At 35.3% G+C, this 19,826-nt stretch overlaps 2 protein-coding genes and 1 long non-coding RNA gene across 3 annotated transcripts; all 3 read right to left on the bottom strand.

Moving 5' to 3' along the window:
- Positions 1 to 731: 731 nt before the first annotated feature.
- On the bottom strand, positions 732 to 5,991 carry LOC125831216 (uncharacterized). The gene is made up of 4 exons (XM_049510405.1): positions 5,552 to 5,991; positions 5,338 to 5,453; positions 2,317 to 2,560; positions 732 to 2,212 (listed from the first exon to the last, which is right to left on the bottom strand). Exons 1-4 carry the CDS (start codon positions 5,834 to 5,836, stop codon positions 860 to 862), a joined length of 1,998 nt encoding a protein of 665 aa, XP_049366362.1. The 5' UTR covers positions 5,837 to 5,991; the 3' UTR covers positions 732 to 859.
- LOC125831242 (uncharacterized) lies at positions 3,405 to 4,395 on the bottom strand. The gene is made up of 2 exons (XR_007443183.1): positions 4,007 to 4,395; positions 3,405 to 3,455 (listed from the first exon to the last, which is right to left on the bottom strand). It is a non-coding gene; the product is annotated as an uncharacterized LOC125831242 (long non-coding RNA).
- Positions 5,992 to 7,515: 1,524 nt separating the features above from the next.
- Positions 7,516 to 17,573, bottom strand: LOC125831231 (peroxisomal nicotinamide adenine dinucleotide carrier). The gene is made up of 11 exons (XM_049510422.1): positions 17,323 to 17,573; positions 17,164 to 17,241; positions 16,992 to 17,066; positions 13,107 to 13,237; positions 12,707 to 12,761; positions 10,879 to 10,980; positions 10,013 to 10,081; positions 9,831 to 9,938; positions 9,640 to 9,708; positions 9,053 to 9,107; positions 7,516 to 7,905 (listed from the first exon to the last, which is right to left on the bottom strand). Exons 1-11 carry the CDS (start codon positions 17,401 to 17,403, stop codon positions 7,721 to 7,723), a joined length of 1,008 nt encoding a protein of 335 aa, XP_049366379.1. The 5' UTR covers positions 17,404 to 17,573; the 3' UTR covers positions 7,516 to 7,720.
- Between the last annotated feature and the right edge of the window lie 2,253 nt (positions 17,574 to 19,826).

Here is a 19,826-nt window from a genome sequence, read left to right as displayed (position 1 = left end):
ATTAGGAAACAAACGACAAATTTTAGCGACAAATCATTAATCATTTACTAAGTAATGACGAATTATCTACGAAACTATATCTTTGGCCATATAAATATAAAATAGTGACATATCAAAATGAACAAAAAGACAAAACACACATTAAAATGATCGTAATTACCTTTTTTGCTTTGTTGATGTGGACTTACATTGGCCATTTGAATTAATTCCACAAAAATATAATTGGCCATTTGATTATGATCGTTCGTTTTCATATAGATGTTAATATGTTTTATTTTGTGTGGGGTGGAAAAGCTAAAGAGTAGATAGAGTCCAAAGAAAGCAAGAAAAAACAAATGTATAAATACCAAATATTAAATGAGAAATCAAATAAAAAAGAATATTTGGTGAAATTTTAACCTCAAAATAATTGTTATGAATGGTTCAAATTATATGAATTATTACTACTAAAAATAAAAATTGATTTCCACACTGTCACACATAGGCTTGTGTGGTGGAAGAAGAGATAGGAATATCCATCCAATCACTGATTAAGATGTATAGTACGGCTACTCTATTTAATGAAACGTAGAGCTTACCTTTAAATCTTGGTTAAACAATTTATCACACAGTACCCTAAACACGAGCCTACGCTTCAACCCTCCTTGCTCCAATACACGGTGAAACATCATCGTTAATGCCTCCGTTTTCATAAATTATAGACCCAAAATACTTGAACATAAAAGATAGCACATATAAAGGTAATATTGAATGGACTTGAGATTAGTTACATTTGACAATACAAAACTACAAACAAAATATTCACAGTTTTTTTTGCGGCACAACTTGAAAAACACAAGAGCAAACAAGAGCACTCTGTTTAACAATTCTTTCTTTCCTCTTCAAAATCTATAAAACCACCATCATCATCCATTGAAGATTCACCAGAAATACCTGGTTTATCCGTTGGAACAAACATCTCTTGTATACGAATTTTCTTCATATCAAGCCATCCACCAACAGGCTTTTCAGATAATGAAGCCAAACCCTTAAATGCAAAATCATTTGCTATTGTGGTATCAACACCTATGGTTCTAGAGTAAAGTCCTCTGCTTCCAGTAACCAGCATATTTCGTGTCTCTTCACCACTACGAGAAAGCACAGGAGGCAGTAGATCAATCAGCTGTGGGCTGGGCTGGCTGGAGTTATTTATGAGCAACCGAAGAGTCTCCCTGGCACTTTTCTCAGCCATTGATTCTGTTTCTGGAGGAATTAAAGGATTCACTAAATTTGGGTATAACTGTGGAATACTGCCAGAGATAGCAGGGCCTGCGCTGACAAAGTAACCTTGGCCAGAAGAGCACACGTCAATAACAGGAATATGAACTATAGAATCACCTACTAAAGGTGTGAAAGTAGGTATTTGCTGTGAAGGCCCCAAAGAAAATGGCAACCTGATCAATGGCTCAGGCAGAAGAGGTGGGAAATCTAAAGAGGAGACATCAGTGACAAGAGATGGCTTTGGTGTCAAAATACTAGATGAACAAGCAGAAGGTGCTAGTGATGAAAGTAGTGGTATTGACGAGTCTGTGGATAAAATAGGCAAATGTGGAGTTCCAACTGAGTACTGCAGAGTAGATACAGCAGGAGGACACCAACAGTAATAAGGGGAGAAAACTGTTGAATCCAGAGAATGAACAGTAGCAGCAGAGCCTCGGAAAGGAAAGGCAGCAACAAGTGGCTCCAAAACCTTTGAAGGACGAGTTTCTCTTCCAATCTTATCGTCTTCAACATAAGTTGAACTGAGTGCATCTGTGCTACTTATGCCTGCAATCTGGCTATCTACACATGAAAGATAGCTATCACCATGCTGCCTCGGCCCGTCTCTAGAAACAAATACAGATGACGAGTTCCTGAGCATGCTATCTTTAAAAGCATTAGACATAGGACTAAGGCTGCTCATCAGGCTGGTGTTTGATCCCATGCTACTGACGTGCTCAGGCCGCAGAGGTTTCTGAGATGCAACTGATATCTGGGCATCAAGACCAAGTTCTGAAGAATCAACAAAGCCAGCAATGGAAGGATCTCTTGACATCATGGAACTTGCTTGAGGATTTATGGCTGCTGAACCATGAAGATAAGCTCGAAGATGAATGGCGAAACAGTCTATCCGCGATTCATCGATTCCAGTTAATTCAGCCAAGGAAGGCTTCATCTTAATCAAATCCCTCATCTAAGACAACCACAATCAATAATGATATTAGTCATCTACATATTCAAGTACAATATAACAAATATTCAGTAGTTCATCACACACAGTAAACATAAGAAATATACCTTTCTCCGCAACTCATCTCCAAGAAGCTTAGACTTCTCTGAACACCAAAAGTAGAAAGTCCCACCATCAGGGATACTAATAAGAAAAGAGCGTCCAGACTCGTCTGCTACAATATCTTTGATCTCTATGGCAGAACAATCAGATTCACTGCAAAATGTTCCAACTCTCTCTGTGCTGCCGTCATCCCCAATGAATGAGATGCGCAAGTCCGATGTTGGCAGAATTGCAAGGTTTAAGTTCCCCCTGTTGCAACAACACAAGAAGAAAAGAAATGTTTAAGATGAGTTAGATTGTCAATAAGTTACATACTAAATCAAATGTAACCAAATACAGCCACACTTGTGACTTGCGCATCCTAAATCTAATACCCTTGGCTGAGGAAATGATATTATGAGTTCCCAAAGATATTCTCCAAAATTACAAAAATTAAGGCAACTAAATTTATGTATTTTCCTTCTTTCCACAAGAATTTTTACTGGACAAGCTAGCCTACAAAAACAAGGACAACAACTGATGCAATTGAACAGCATTACCAACATAAATAATTATAATTTAGGTGAACCTTATGATTTTTAGAAACAAGTGCTAGTTAAGATAGACTATACATTAACATGCCAGTAAGTTCAACTCGTTAACTAGAAGTTCACTTAAGATGCATACGAGATACATATTTATTATAGAGACTAAATTACAGTTCTCACCAAAAGAAGATTTTGGTTTGGTGAGGTAAGGAGCCAGTCACTCCTCCATTCACATAAAACATTGAGTAAAAGAGACAAAAGCCAGTTGGAATCTAATATTAGAAATCTCTTTGCTTACAGGATGTCATCAAAGAATAAAAGGACAAATTAAAGCAGAATGTAGCAATGTAAAGGCACATTCTGAGCAATAAACAAGAAATGGCAGGACAGCATGAAAGATAGATATGACAAAATGAACAGTATTAAAACTTCTAGGATGGTTCAGATAAAAGACAAACAAACCACATTTATTTCATAAATAAAAAAGCATCAAAGGGTTACCAGTCAGACTTCTAGATAATTCAGAGAGAAGTAACTAAATCATGTAATATAAGAGCATGAAACTACCTTGACTTCTCCTTAATTCAGAGATCATAATAGTAAACGCCCAATTTTACCTACAAGTCAAAAGATATTTTCACGTGGAAGCATGAACATTTGTCACCATCAATAAACAAGACAGCATTTGGCAACTTCTAGCCACGATCAACTAAGGTTATGTACAGGTTAAACTGGATTGAGCTATATAGTATCAAACAAGCAGAGAAAGATATTGCAACTTCTATGGTGAATAATCAATAATCAAAAAGAGAAAAATAAGAGAATATTTTAACACTGTAATAATGCCCATACATAACACTCACTGATTGATCAGTGCAAACACACTTCTTCCAGTCTGATGGGACTTGTTGCCCTAAATACCAAATTCAAAACCTATTCTTTCATCTCCATTCATGCAAAACTGACAAAGGTACCATACGTAGCAAGATTATGAAGGAAACAATGCTGCAATGATACTATAAAACAGGGTGATAAGACAACAACACACTCACTAATACATCAAGGGGAACACACTTCTACAAGTCTAAAAGGAATTAGTATTGAGGATTACCAAATTAACAACTTATGTTCTCATCTCCATTCAGACAAAATCACAAAATATACGAACCTTTACGGTGCCTCCACATGTCAAAATGCACCTCCTAGCAATAAGCAGTCTCATATCAAGATACAGAGATTTATGATAGTATCCAGCAAGCAGTACTGATCATGAGATGATATGATGCGTCAGCAATTCATGTACTATATACTCAAAATTTGAACCCTAAACGAGTTTAGGGATCACGAAACAAGAAAATCTCCTGAGTACAACCTAATGTGAGCATATCACCTCTAGGAACAAATAATTTCACTGGATTCCAAGTGTTATACGTTCACCAGCACAAAGCATGCAGCAGTCACAAGCAACAAAGAAAAGAAAGGGTGAATGAGCAACAACACATTCCCCAGCATCTTACAACTGAACATCATCACTCAAGATGGCCATTGGAAAGAACGCCTTCCCATTTCCAGAAAATATAACTAGGTACATGCTTGAAGTACCAAATACTGCTAATGAACCCATCAACCGACTACCTAGCCTCTCTTCAGAATCCATTGGCCCATTTCCTAACTACTAATGAACGGTCATACTGCTACATCAGTACATTAACAACATCACTTCTTTCCTTTCTCTCTTTGGTTTCAAAAAGCCAATCATCTTTTGCTCTAACCCTCTTTCTGTTATGCTAAATGTAATTTCACTTTATTTGACCAATCAAAAGAGTAATACTACCATTTTGAATTCAATCTCAGTTAAAGTTATCTGCCTTGCAAACATCAAAGGAGGCAAATGACATGTTAACTTTAGAACTATATGTCTTCTATCTACAGGCAACACTAACAACATATAACACTTCAAGTTCACTGTTAATAAAAAGAGACACATTTTCAGAATGAACCAGTGGTAACTAAATTCTATCCATGAATAGGAACGTCAGTATATAAGTAACTACAACCAGAAGTTCTCATTTGCTTACTGAAAATGTAATAGTACTAGATATGAATCCACCAGGATACAATAATTGCAAAATTCTATTGTCTTCAGCATCCTGACTAGATGGGCTTGTGAGAAAGCCACTGAGCTAGAATTATTGCTAAGACCACTATGTTTGATAAATATGCTAATCTTAGCTTCGAGTAATATAGCAATCCAATCTTCCCAGAGACAAGATTACGTACATAACAATCGCAAATAAATGCATCAAGTTCCCTAAAATGCAGGGAGAAGTGAGGAATATGAAGAACACAATCTAAGTCCACCAGTCAATCAGGAAGGAACTGATTATTAGAATGCCCAAAACAACTACAAGTCACAATCAAATATGCTGGAGCCAAGCACCACACACATGGAAAACGCCATATAATGCATATGAAAGGTATAAAGTTCACTGCAACTACCTTGTAGCAGTTGGGCACAACAGCGTCCCTTGCTTCCTGATCTTCCCAACCCGCATTGAAACAAGTGGAATGCACAAACACCTCGCGAGCATTCCAACTTCCGATGGCTCAAAGTTCTGTCAATACAATCAGATTCAACTCCAATTACAAATTACACATCCAACGAACATCAAAATAAAAAATCTAAAACGAATTCATGAAATTTACAACATACTTGACTAAGATGAGCAAGCAATCGATCTTCAGCAGCACCAGCAGAAACATTTAGCTTCAACAAAGGCTTTAACCTCTCATCCACTCTACAAGCTCCCATAACCTGCAAATCCAGAGCCAGAAGCCACTGAAGAACGTTCGTTTCTCCTGATGCAAACATACCGCTCGATAAAACGTCATCGTACAAAGCATCCTCCGACGATGAGTCGTCCAATTCCTCCTGGAGATTTGAATTCTCTACCTCATCATCGATTTCGAGATTGTTCATAGATTGTTGTTTCACCATTTTTTTTAGAAAAATTCAATGAATTAAGGTTTAAATTTGTTCGTAAATCAGCAAATCGATTGAAATCTATGAATGAAAATTAAAAAATCCAACAAATTCAGAGAGATTTGAGAGAAAATCACGGGAGCCACACGACGAACAGTTACAAATAGGGAAGATAAAAGGTAATCCAGTTTATTATAAATAGGATTGATGGACGGATTTGAAATGTGGTAATGAAATGTGATTTTGGGGATTAATTTGGAATCCGGGCAATCATGGAATTTGCTTACGCCAAGCTGACTTTTAATAGGCCCAGGTTGTTTATTGTGGGACCCATGTGGGGACAAAGGCGGTGACAATGAACAACGCCACATCAGTTCCACACGACCAGATATTTATAAATTGGCGAATCAGATATTTATAAATTGGCGAATCAGATATTTATTTAGATTTTAAACCCCTCCTGCCCCCCACCGACCCCGGCTCGTTGGGACCCACTTCCTGATCGTCACTGTGCTGAGTCTGGCCCGTTCTCTGTGCACCTTTTTAGATATATATATATTATATTATATTAGATATGTGAGATTAAAATTATGTGTAATTTATTTTAAATATATTATATTTAATTGAATTCACATGTATCTGACTTTTTCACTTGTTTTTCTTCTATCTCATTCGCTTCTCTCCCTCTCTTGCTCGCCTCTTTCCCGTTGTATTTGTATATCAGACGGGTTCCATGAATCATGGGCGGATCTTAACAGATTTCTCCTATCTAAGAAAGTGGCTACTAGCTCAAGTGCTGGTAAAAACCTCGCTTTTTAACGATAGATGTATAAGAAACTCTCTCACTCACTTCTCTCCCTATGAATATGTATTTCAGAGTATATTTGGTAGCCTTTGTATTTCGTTCTAACATACTTGTCTGTTTTTCATTTACATGTTGCTTAAGAACAAAATAGGAGATGTATTGATTATTTTATTCTTTTTATGTGATATGATATAATTTTTATTATTGAATATTTTCTCTATATGTATCATAGTTAATTAAGATGCTTAGTCTTGAAGAACAATTAAAATTAAAGTAAAACGAGAAAAAAAAAATTAATCTTAAACTTTAAAAATAATAAATATTTTTAACATACGCTATTAAATATTTTGAGAGGGAGGGAGCATGACATATTAATAAACCATTCACTGAGTGCTTCTTTTATTTGTTGATTAATCTCATTATCCCTTTACTTGTTTATTCCACAACCCTATTTTTCTCTTTATTTAAGTCTACTTGACACCCTTTTACCAGTCCATATTAAGACATAACACCAACCCCCACAAGCCCCTCATATTTCTGATCGTTTACCACAATCATTTTTTTTTTATATCCGCTTTATCAATCTTCACTAGCATAATTTTTTCGAATAATACAATCCATTCAAACATTATATTACATGAAGTTACATTACAATATGAACCATGGTAAGAACCATCAAAACAAGCTTAAAAAAAAATCGGTTCACCCATAGACTACCAAATATCACGCTCTACTAAGTCAATTGATTTATAAAAAAGCTCAATCCCGTTATTTAAACTATTTTGACATACTAATAAGAAATACAATAACAATTCACTTTGTCCAAAAGTGAGATATTACCATTATGTGGAGACACATAAACAAATAATGGAGCAATGATTAATGTTCTTCAATGGAAGTTGTGCCCAATTACTACCGGGTATTCGTACTGGAGAAGGTAGCAGATATCTAGTTGAACAAGAGTCTGCAAGCTGGTTTGGACACCGCACCACCACTATCAAATGAAAACTATACTTAGTGATCCATCCTAATTCTGAAGGTATATCTTGTGCTTAAGACATAAATGGAAGAAATCTGACTTCTAAATGAGGCTTTCATCTGATAGCATTAGCAGCAGTCCTCCCTGTTAATAACCATCTAGCACACCTGACGAGTTCCTCCTTGACCATGAAAAGAATAGCAGCAGCAAGAACACTTTGTACGATTTTCGTGCCCATCCCCTTGAAAAATCCATGAAAGCCTTCATAGCGTATAATCTTCATCAGAGCATCAAGTGTACCTAAATTGCATTGAGAAACTTTACTACATGCATTTTTTCCCAAAAGTTGACATGGGAAACCTAATATGTCTGATCAAGAGTAGAGCTGTCAAAATGGGCTGGTCCAACCCAACCCAACCCAACTGAACCCTAACGGGCTAGAGAGTTAAATGGATTGGGACGGGCTGGCCCTTTTAATTAAAGGGCCGATAAAATAGCAGCTCAACCCAGCCCTAAGCGGGCCACGGGTTGGGACGGGTTGTCCCTTCAACCAAAAAAGGGACAACATTTTCCCCTTAGAAAGGATACAAACGTTGATGTCCGATGGACACGACATCAATACATACATAAATTCATTCATGAATTACACATACTTCAGTGAATATTTACAAAACAAATACATAATAGCCAAGATATAACATTCATAAGATTCATCCGAGCAAAAAACATCACATGATCATTATTTTCATAAACAAGACAATAAAGGAGAAGTGAAAAATTAGGCATAAAAACAAAAGTAAAAGAGGTCAAAGATTCATAGTTATAATGGAGTAATGAACGTGGGCTAATATGAAAATTTAGTGGGCTAATGACCCTAAAATGTAAAAGATATGTAAAAAATATAGTCTTGATTTTATATTGATATTTTAAAAATATTTATTGACTAAATCTTAACAAGTAAAACACTACTTAAAATATATATAATAAATATTTTTAAAATTCATAGCCCACGGGCTGGCTCTGAGGCTTGCGGGTTGGGCCAAATGAGGCTGGGCTAAAAAGTCTCATTCCTAAATGGGCTGAAAAAATTGAGCCCAACCCCATTTAATTCAAGGGTTGGGTTGGGCCGACCTAGCGGGCCAAGCCCATTTTGACAGCTCTAATCAAGAGTTTCAGTTAAGATAATCTAAGATAAACTAACCCAAATTCCCAAGCGATTGCGGGTTAGATTTTGGTTTTTTTTGTATAATGAATTTAGTTAACATATTGCTACAAATAGAATTACTGCATTTAGCAGTCTTTAGCATATTGCTACAAAATAGAATTCTTGTATTTAGCAGTCTCATCTCACTAATGTCTAACATGTTGTAGAAAACTCGAATATAAAAATATTCTAACCTTTAAAATGATGCCTAGTATAGTAACAGGGTAACTCAAGTCCACTGACCTTTATATTGATGTCTTTTATCTGCATCAATATCCTGCTTTGCCTGGAGTCTTGACTGCAAGATAGAAAAACACTATTATGAAGAAAAGCTCAACTGTTGGATAGTGGTCCAAACTCTGCATGGACAAAACTTTATTGGACCCGATTGCAGCCACATGTGTTTCAACTGTTCCAATCAGCAGTTGCAAAAGAAGTTAAAACTGGGAATGTGGTACTAAATATTGTATGGTGTTCTGTTGAAGTCCATACAGCTAAAAGCACTAATGAAACCATTTCAAATTATGCTGGCTGCAATTACTAATGGGACCAAATGAAGCTGAAATTGAAAAGGTTGCTCCGAACAATATTTGAAGGTAAAAGAAATATTTATCCACTCACCAACAGGCTTTAGTTCAACAGTAGGTTATCTAAATTAACCAAATGGTGAAATGGAGCTCAGAAAATCAACAGATGAAGATGAATATATGAGTCAACCTTTAGGGGGCTGATATGTGCATCAACTATTTGCAACATCAATCCAAAAGATGAGAAACTTCAATAAAAAGAGCAACAGAAATGAACTTTCTCCATACAGAACACTCATATACCTTGATAACCAGAAGAGGATATGTTACTACTGTAGCTCCAAGTTTTGCCACAGCTCCAAGTAGAAATATCTAGCAAAAATACAAAACATATGACCTCCAACAGTTGACATGTCAAAAGTTAAAAATTTTAAAATGATAAGACAAGTCTAGAGAAGAATCTAGAGGAACAGGAGAAAGGGACAAAGGTTTACCTCCAAAGCAGTGACATCATTGACACCTTTGTTGCTAGAGGCACGTCGTTTTCTAATCTTCTTCAGCAAGGTTTCATATAGCATAAATTGTATGGAAGGATTGCTTACCTGTATTTAGCAAGGAGAAGGATCAGGAACCATTATTTAGTATGTACTACTTACTAGATTAAGCTCTCACATACCATGAATAATGTTGGGAAAACACCATTCCAGAAACCTGAAATTCCATCTTCACCATAGACTTCTTGAATCTGAAAAATACAAGTGTTACCTATTAGAAAATTACAGGTATAGGCTGAATAGTTTATACCATGACTGTGAAACATGGCCAAAAAAGTTAATCACTTATCAAGGAAAAAAAGCTTGGGGAAAAATTTTATGCTTCTGGAAAAGGTTTTAGTCCAGTGGTAAGAAGCACAGCATGTGATGTGTGGGTAAGTCACACGTCATGGTTTTAAATCCTGTCGTAGACAAAAGCCTGGCATTTAAGTGGAGAAGAGTATAGGGTGGGCACATTATCCACTAAGTCACAAATCGTGCACTTAGCTCTCGAGGAATTCTCAATTGTAAAAAGAAAAGTGTATGCTTCTGTTTGATCGGCAGCCTTTACGTTGTATGTTTTATCAGAGAGGATTAGATGAGTACCATCATAGGTTCTCACAGACATTCTACAGCCAAAGAGTCATTTTCTGTTTCTGATTTTACAAAAAATTATAAAAAAAATGTGAATCTTTCAGAAACCATCACTTCTCACAATGATACTATGCTCTAATTATTTAGTTACCAAAAATAATCAAGCATCAAGTGTTAAGTGATACCATATTGCCAGTTAAAACATTGAAGAAACAAAAAAGAGTCTTTTAAAAAGATATATGTTTGATCCATGAATCAGCTTTCATCTAGAGAACAGCTACAGATAAGTGAAATGCTCAGGGTTACTCCAACAAGATTAAGTATGCAAATCTAATGGTCCAAAACCCAAGGTATGCAAATTAAGTTTGAATGCATCATACATCACATCTTTTAATAGGAAAAATTCAGTACATACTGTGTGGCTTGTCCCATAGGGAGGAGGTTCAACCACAACAGAGATTTCATCATGTGATACTTCAAGTTTTGGGTGGTTATCTTTATCCTTTCTTGAATGAGTCTGCACAATAGTTGTGAGAAATACAGGTAAGAAAATCAAGTTTACAAAACATATTAGGGAGAAAATTTTCATGAAGAAACAAGAGTGTATAAACTAGTTAAAGAATTTAAGCGAAGCATTTTAACATCTAACCAAGGCAATGAGTAATACATTCAAAGCATTTTCACATCAAAGTAATACGTTGAAACAAAATACTACACCACCCATAACTCAGATGCTTCTTCTACTTATTTGATCAATACACGACAGCTTCCGAACTGACATTGTTCCATCTTTTGAAGCAGCAAATGCAGAGGAAAATGTCAGTAACTGAATTCGAAAGAGCACTTCACTTCCGCTCACAATACTCAACAGCACAATCAATCATGGTCCAATGACGTCCATTACAAATGATAGATATCCAACCTCGACAATTGTATAACAGATATGACAACAGTACTATAATTGCAACACTAACAGGGAACAAGCAACAAAGTTCCCCAGTTTGGTCTAAGTATACAATTTGAAAAGCAAGGTTGTCATGGTAATTGATATCTTGTTATGTTTAATAGACAAATGACTTACAGTATTAAGGTTGAAACTGCAGTTCTCCAGCAACAACAACAATGTCACAATCTCAAACTAATTGGAGTCATCTATAAATCTTCTATATCCATTCTACTCAATCTGAGCCAATACTCGATTTGTATGTATTTATTTTGCATCTGATTCTTCTAATTCTCAAAGATGTCCATCTGATGTTTGTTTCCCAAAACAAAGACATATATCCGGGTAGCTTATAGGACGACTTTGGTTTGTTTATACATTCATAACCAGTACTGTACTTGCAACAGTTCCACAATGTAACATAAAATTTTGACCTCAATTTCACATACCTATTTGATATAGCATGAAGAAACCTCATTAATGCTGCACAATCAACCATGACGCTTTGATCTCCTCAAAGAGAAGCATCTTTATGTAGCAACTAACAAAAGATTTTTTATGCAACTCCTGCATCTTTGCACATCCTCCACTCTTTTTCAGTCCACGATTACCAGCCAGACTAGTGTAAGGTTTGCTAATTCATAGGCAACCTGTTTAATATTTCAATGACATTTATTTGATGTCGAATTAATGAGTCATAGCAGAAATTCATCGCAAAGATCAGCATATTCTGCATATTCCTGCGGAAAACCAAACTTCTAATTACCCTTCTGGATATTGATTTGATAGATAGTAGGCGACATTGTTCTCATTCTTGACCGATAAATGGCACCACATCTTGCAATCCTCTATTTCTGGTGACTTCAGTTAATTATCTTAAAGTGAATCCCCTTCTTCTGCTCACAAAAACAACAACACCTTTGTTCTTCTTCTTCCTTTGCTTCAATATGTCGCTCAACATAATCCCGTCAAAAAAAGGTTTTAAGTAGAGCTCATTTATCTAAACCCACGAGCCTTCATCTTAAGCAGTTAAAAACTTATATCAACTCCAGAAGAAATATATTATAGCTCTATATTCGTATTGCACTTGCAACAATTCCCCACGAGATGAGTTAAAGCAAAAAGCTCATAGAAGAGAGTGTTGAAACTGGTAGGAAAATATCTTAAAAGAAAAAGGCATCATAGACTAAACTACATCAATAAACTTGGTGCTGTGCTAAGTTCACCAAGACATTAAGTAAATACACCAAATTCATAACCTTTCTCATAGGAGGGTAAAGGAGAACCCCAGAGTATTTACCTGCATGCGTGTAACAACTACCCATATGGGATTGGTCAGCAGTACATTAACACACCTGTAACAAAGAAAAAATCAAAACATTCATGATTAACAAAAAAAGTACAATATTTCAAAAGGAATTTTAACCAAACAAATTTATTCATCAGCGCTTTACAAGTTTTGGCTAGACAAAATAAGAATATCAATATTAAGAACAGAAGACCACCAACTGAAATTTTGAATCAAAAAGAGTACTATGCCATAAAGACAGGAATCCAAGTTTTTTTTACAAGGTATAATCTGACAAGAATCAAGTTTATTGTGGCAGAATACCGTTGATACATGCATTGTCAATACAACAAATTACCAAGCTACCAAAAGGAAACATGAAAACTTAATGTCCAACAGAAAAGAAAATTACCCAGATAAAGCAGCCACCAGAAGTGATGAGAACATCCCGACTGATCCATCACCAATTCCATTCTTCTTACGTACAAGTGCATCTGTTTCTGCTCTATTCCTCAATATTTGGTAGAAATAATAATAAACACCCTGTATCAAGAAAAGTACAGATACATAAGAGATCAGAAATTTCACTACGAAACAACAAAGAAAAGCCATTTAAAGAAAAGTTGACATTCACAGAAGATGAAAGTTAGTGAAGTATTTGTCAATTGATTATTCATTTTTCATCTACACATTTGTCAATGGAATATAAGAAACTACTAAAGTAAACATACTCACTTATGCAACGGTGCACTTGGACCAACACATATGGGTTCCCCATATTATACAAATGAAATCTTGATAGATAGACCAGACTTGCATCAATAGACTGTAACTGAACAGAACATTGGATGGGGCAGGGGTCAATTTAAAAGATCATCAATGATATACCGAAAACTTAATTGAGGTTTGAGCCACCCAACAGGGCAAAAGAGTTAACAACTACCAACCACACACATAATAGTTTGATAAACTGAGTACCATGTTTCCCTGAACTATTAGCCAAGGAATTCTTTTCCAAAACACAGTGCGTTATCATCATAACACTTGGTCAGCAAGGCAAACTAAAGAAGACGCAATTCTCGTTAGTACAAGGTAAAGCATCTTCAGCCCAGTTCATGATCAATGCTCAACTAGACAAACACTAGGTGGTCTATCTTATTTTACATGAGGCCAATAAATCAGAAATATAAGAACAAAATTTATCCTCTTCCCGTTCAGAAATTAAAGTCTATTAGGTCAGTTTCAAGTTTCCACAACAATTTTTACTAGTTCCTGTGGCATAAGAAGGTGAGTTTTTGACACGTTTGGTCCATTTACTGTCACCCTAAATATAAGTTGATCCCTTTGTATAATCTGTTAAAAATCCTTAAATATAAGTTAATCCCTTTGTATAATCTGTTAAAACATTTCAAATTCTTTTTAGTATGAACAAATCCAACACACCCATCAAAAACAAAATGCATGACCACATCTAACACCTTCTCCACCCAAAAGAGCTGTCAAAGCAAGATGAATCTCCCACTTGCTGGCTGCTTGACCAGCCAACACATTAATAGGGAAAAAGTAATCATGCATTATTAACTCGTTTTCCCCAGACTAAAACCCTCAAGAGTTGTTCAATGCAAGGAGAACGTACACAGAGCTACCACTGTAATACTCTTCATGTGAAGCCATCAAGAGACGAATTTGACACAATACTACTGGCACATGAGGAAGAGGGAGGGGAGCTTCAACAGAATAAAGAAAATAAGACAGTTACAATACAAATTCATGGAGAGACTTGGCGGGGATAACAGATTGAAAGGCAAATTTTATTTTTATTTTTCGATCTAGTGGCATATTTTGATTAGATTATCAAAAATGGCCAAGTGGCAGTTCGTGTATCTGAAGAGCAAAAGCTGATCTGAAGATGGTAGGTGATGTTGTCAAATATATAGTTATGGAAGAAAAGTTGGCAAAGTTTGAGGAAAGTATAAGGCAGTGAAAGACCAAATAGCACAAACAGAAAGCTAGCAGGAAGTTGAATTGCTTGTTTGTTGTATGTGCTGAAATTGCATATGTAGATTATGGATTTAAAATGGCAACACAAAGCATGAGTTAATGCAATTGATGAACACTTAGGGGTCATTTGGTTTGAATACAAGTTATGCTGGGATTAGAAGGGTGACAGAGGGGAGCAGTAGGGATGAAATCACTTTGATAGAAGCATGTTGGATGACAGAACTTTGACTTATCAAGTCATCAACGGAAACTGAAAGAGAGGGATTCGAACCCTCGGTAAGACTAACTCGTACAACGGATTAGTAGTATGCCGCTTTAATCCACTCAGCCATCTCTCCCAATTGAAAAGCATAATTAAGATGTCTCTCACAATGGGTAGAATTACTGCATTTCGGATTCACCATCGCTTGTACTGATCGACAGTATTCCTGCCATACCAGAATCCCATTATTATGGTATATCAGTTTATCAAGATGTCAATCTGAGATCTTATTCCAGTTCAATACTTGACGGCGACGATGAGTTTTTCCAGCTTGAGTTCTCTCTGCAAAGCTCAAGGATATTCATACTTCAAATCTCTATAATCAGATTTATTTAACTCCTCATGGAAATGAACTGCCTATTTATCATATAAACTCAGTTTGCATAGAAGCTTCACTGCCCACTGCTGCATCATCTGTTTGGCTATGTTGCCGGACAAGCTTCATGTAACTTGCAACTGTTACTATCAAAATACATATCCAAACCTCAAAATAGACCCCGGTTACTTTATTTGCAGGAACGCATTTTGCATTTAGTACTCTTGCAGCTCCAATATTACTACCTACTATCTTACCTATTTAAGAGTTAACCCATTTGTATTCCGAAAAGCTATCTCCTTGTCAGTGCCAGTCTGCTCAGTCATGCTTCTAAAATCAGATAACTTTGTTACAATCCACTTTGTAGAGTAACCTACTGTCTACCTACATACTCCCTAACTGGCTATGAAAAATAATTTTGAGAAGTTGTGCCAGTCTGCTCAGTCGACTTCTCTTTCTTCTTGCCAACTTCTTCATTAGGTACTTTTGTTTTTTACTTCAATACCTTCAGACAATGGTGCAGATTTTCACAATAAGTGAAAAAGGGAGGGATAGATAAAAGTTTGGTGCCAAATAAAGCATTGATTTTTTCGCTACTCATTGTAGAAACAAAAAGATTCTCTCCTAATTGAGTTGTCCTGATTTGTTTCATTCCCTAACAGGCCAGACACGTAATCCACATGGTAAGTCCAATCACCTCTGGCAGTTGTTAATGGAGACCAAAAATGTTGAATTTGATCATTTTTAAAGGATTACAAAGTTAAGAGTATCTACCTCAACTATTCCCGAGGAATGTTATAAGGTGTTATACTAAGGACAAACTCAAGTTTTGGAAGCTATTACTAGATATTCTCCAGCTAAAAGCCAGAATATAGCTATTACGGGGGATGTATGAAAGGGTGTATAAATTACCAAAATCACATTTTTATCATGTACAATTCTATTTGAACTATTCCACCTATAGAACTCTTAATGATGATTGTATTTAGAAATTTTGAGAAGGGGTGATGAAATACTAAGGACCTCTATGTCAGGAACTCATAAGCAGGACAAGGACAAATAACTAGGTGAAGGACTGTGGATAACCCATCACATTAAGAATGCATGATTGGCACACATTTCCAGAGTCATGGGACCACATGTCCCCAGATTTAGTTTCCCAACACTTGAACACAAGGCCGCCTACTGCGAATATGTTACCTACTTTACGACTCAAAATACAAATCAGTGCAAGTATTTCACGGATTAATTCAAGTATTTTCTCAGTAATGTGCTGTTTGATGTGACCAAATTCCGCATCCAACTTAGTTACAGGAACTTCACCAAAATTCAATAATCATTCTACACTCCTCCATTTATTTTTCTCTCTTTAATTTCATAATTAGTACTCACATCACTCAAACTTTTAAAGTCTAAATATATTCCTTAGTAATCTCTATTTTCCCAATTTTTCGAAAGACAAAGCAGATAAAATTGCTAACACAACATTTGGAGCCGCAGTAAACGTCAATCTCAATCCCCAACTAGGTTGGATTAAGCAAGCTCACAATGCACATTAGCATAGTTGATGTTCTCAGTAAAGGTGATATTCATAGTTGATGATCAAGCAAAGCACACGCAACAACAAACCGAATATTCTAAACAAATATACTTTTTACAGGATGACTACGCACGCGGCGCACATTAGCATAAAGCAAAAAATCAAAATCAAACTTCACCTGCGATGCAGCGGTACCAACTAGCGACGGAGCTAAACCACCATATAGCCTATCCCACCCTTCCTGCTTTACAACCTGCAGATCAACCAAAACACAAAAAAATAATAATGAGAAATTGGAAGTAAATAAAGTTAATTTTGACATAAACGGAGCCAAAAACAAAAACAAAAACCTGGCACATTTGTTCAATAGTTCCAAGCGTTTTCTTCATCTTCTTCGAATTTCTATCTGTTCGCTGCCGAGTATTTACCTGACATCACAGAAGTCAAACATAGAAAAAAAAAATTGTACTAGTAATTAATGTCTAAAATAGTGAAGAATAACATAATACTGTGTCAAGAGGATAGGTGATGAGTTGAGCAATGATGCCGGCTCCGGCACCGGCGATGCCACAGATCAAAGCATCCGACATAGCTTCCGTCAAAAAAATAATTGGGGGAGACGAAAAGGAAAAAAAAAAGTGAAAATAATATGTATGAAGAAATTGACTTATGTATGAATTTGGAAGTAGCGGAAAATGGTAGAAATTGGAAATTGCATTATGAAAAAATAATAACACGCGAGCGGAATGGAGACTGATAAATCGCTCGCTATCAGTGTATTGAGTTTCGTTTTTTTCAATTTGTTCTTCCGTTTAAAAGAGTGTCACGTGCTAGTTTTAAACATTTCATCATGATACATAAATGAATTTGGAAGTCGATATGGTTGTTTATTTATGGATAATATAATATAATAATTGTAGTCGAAAATGGTATGATTAAATTTGTTAAAGTGATTTAAGATATACTAGTTTGACTCATCTTGAAAATGAAATAAATCATAGAAATAGTAATATATAATGAATAGGAGTAATTGAGTTGTTTTAGATCATGAGAATTGAGGCTAGGTATAATGCATCCGAAATAAAGTGTTTTTGTTTTAAATATGTGTGCTTGAACAAGTGCTATGGAGCATCAGATTTGTATAAAAACCACAGGCAACATCTGATTATATAAAATCTCATGCATCTGATTTATAGAAATCGGGCATCTATGTCTATGAAAATTGAGTTTGCATATGTATGTGTTCTTTGTGTTTGTATATCTGTATAGAATTAGAATTTGTATACAATTTAATCGAGTTAAAACAGTTGTATTTGTATATCAAATCTCTCTCGCTTTATACAAACACAAAATTATACATTGTATTTTGTATAATTTGTGTTTGTATAAAGCGAGAAAGATAAAATAGAACTGGGCAAGGAAATATTTGTATTATATAATTATAAGTGTATTGGATGAAGAGATATATATTTGTATTTGTATATACATTTTTCTCTCGTTTTATACACACACAAACACAATTTATACATCTGTGTTTGTATAAAGTAAGAGAGGCGAGAAAGAGTAACGAGCGAGATTTTTGGGGAAAGAGGCGAATGACAAAGTGTTTGCTACGAATTAGAATTAAATGAAACTATAGTTATAACATTTATTGAATTTACCGAATTCTAACTCATGCACAAGTGATAGGCGGCCCAATCTATTTGGGCCATTCCTTTCAATTCTACCACATTTGGGCCTATTATGGTGTATAAGGCTTTGGAGGTAAAAATGAAAAAAGAAGAATTTCTCGATTAGTCAAATTTTAACACCTTTTGAAGTTCTGGGGAAATTAAAAGTAGGGAGCTGATCCACCAATTGGGACCTATAGCATATAGCTTTCGATAAGAAAATTAAGTGGCAGATCCGTTAGGAGAAAATGGTATTAGAATGGAGTAGTATAACTTATCGCAGTGATGCGTATTAAGTTTTATTAATATATTATTCTATATATATATATATAAAATTATATAAAAAGTAGGCACTTGGCCATATAATTTGATGTTTTCATTAAAATAGTGTTTGTTTATAATATTTGAATAATTTTTTGATTTCGAATCCTAATAAAACGTAGGATCTCAATTTTAAATTTGTGATTTCTATTTTTCTTTTCTTTTTTTTAAATAAATAAATTAAATATGACTCATAAATTTATATTTTACAAAATAAACTCGTAATTTTAAAAAGGGAAAAAAACACTTATATCCCCCAAAAAAAACTATTTACAAGTGGCTACCTTTTATTTATATATCCCTGTTTTTAACTACTAATTTGCATACTTCAAAGAGGAAGAAGCAATTTTTCAATGAAAATGCTATACAATTACTCTTTGATACCATTAGAGTGTGTATATATATATATATATACTCTCTGATGACATCAAGGAGGAAGAGGCATTGCTGTAGTGAAAAGTTGTTAAATTACTGTTTGATACTATTAGAGTATATAGATATCATCATGTAACATCTTGCGGTTAGAAATAACGAGGAAGAAGCAAATAATTGGAAAATGCCATTTTTGGAAAGAATGAAAATCTGGAAATTTGTTCAAGTTAGGAAAAATTGAGTTTTGGTCAACTTCAAACGGCCATAACTGCTAGTTGAGGATGATTTAGGTGTACTTCCAGATATGGTTGGAAAGCTCTTGGAATGATCTTTCCAACGCCGCTGAGTTTGCGCGATTCTGAGTTTGTATGAGTAAGTTATGCTCTTTGGAAGTTGGGCTGTTCGAATAAGGAAAATCTAGAAACCGGATTTTGGAAGGGTAATTTAGTCTTTTCCTTACCTAATTATTCGAATTCATTTTTAGGAGTTAATTGGGGTAAAATCAGATTTTAGTCAAGTTTAGAAAAAGTTGAATTCACACTAGGGCATGGAGAAAAGAGAAAAAAGGAGAAAAGAGAAGGAAGTTAAAGATCGTCGATATTTGGCTTGTGGATTTCGTTAGGGGTGATCCCTACAAGGTATGTGAGATC

Source organism: Solanum verrucosum, unplaced genomic scaffold, assembly GCF_900185275.1.
Source record: "Solanum verrucosum unplaced genomic scaffold, falcon-dt-bn FXZP01000049.1, whole genome shotgun sequence".
Classification (NCBI taxonomy): domain Eukaryota; kingdom Viridiplantae; phylum Streptophyta; class Magnoliopsida; order Solanales; family Solanaceae; genus Solanum; species Solanum verrucosum.
The sequence above is the reverse complement of the archived record's forward strand: the minus strand, read 5'-3'. Positions and strand labels throughout refer to the sequence as shown.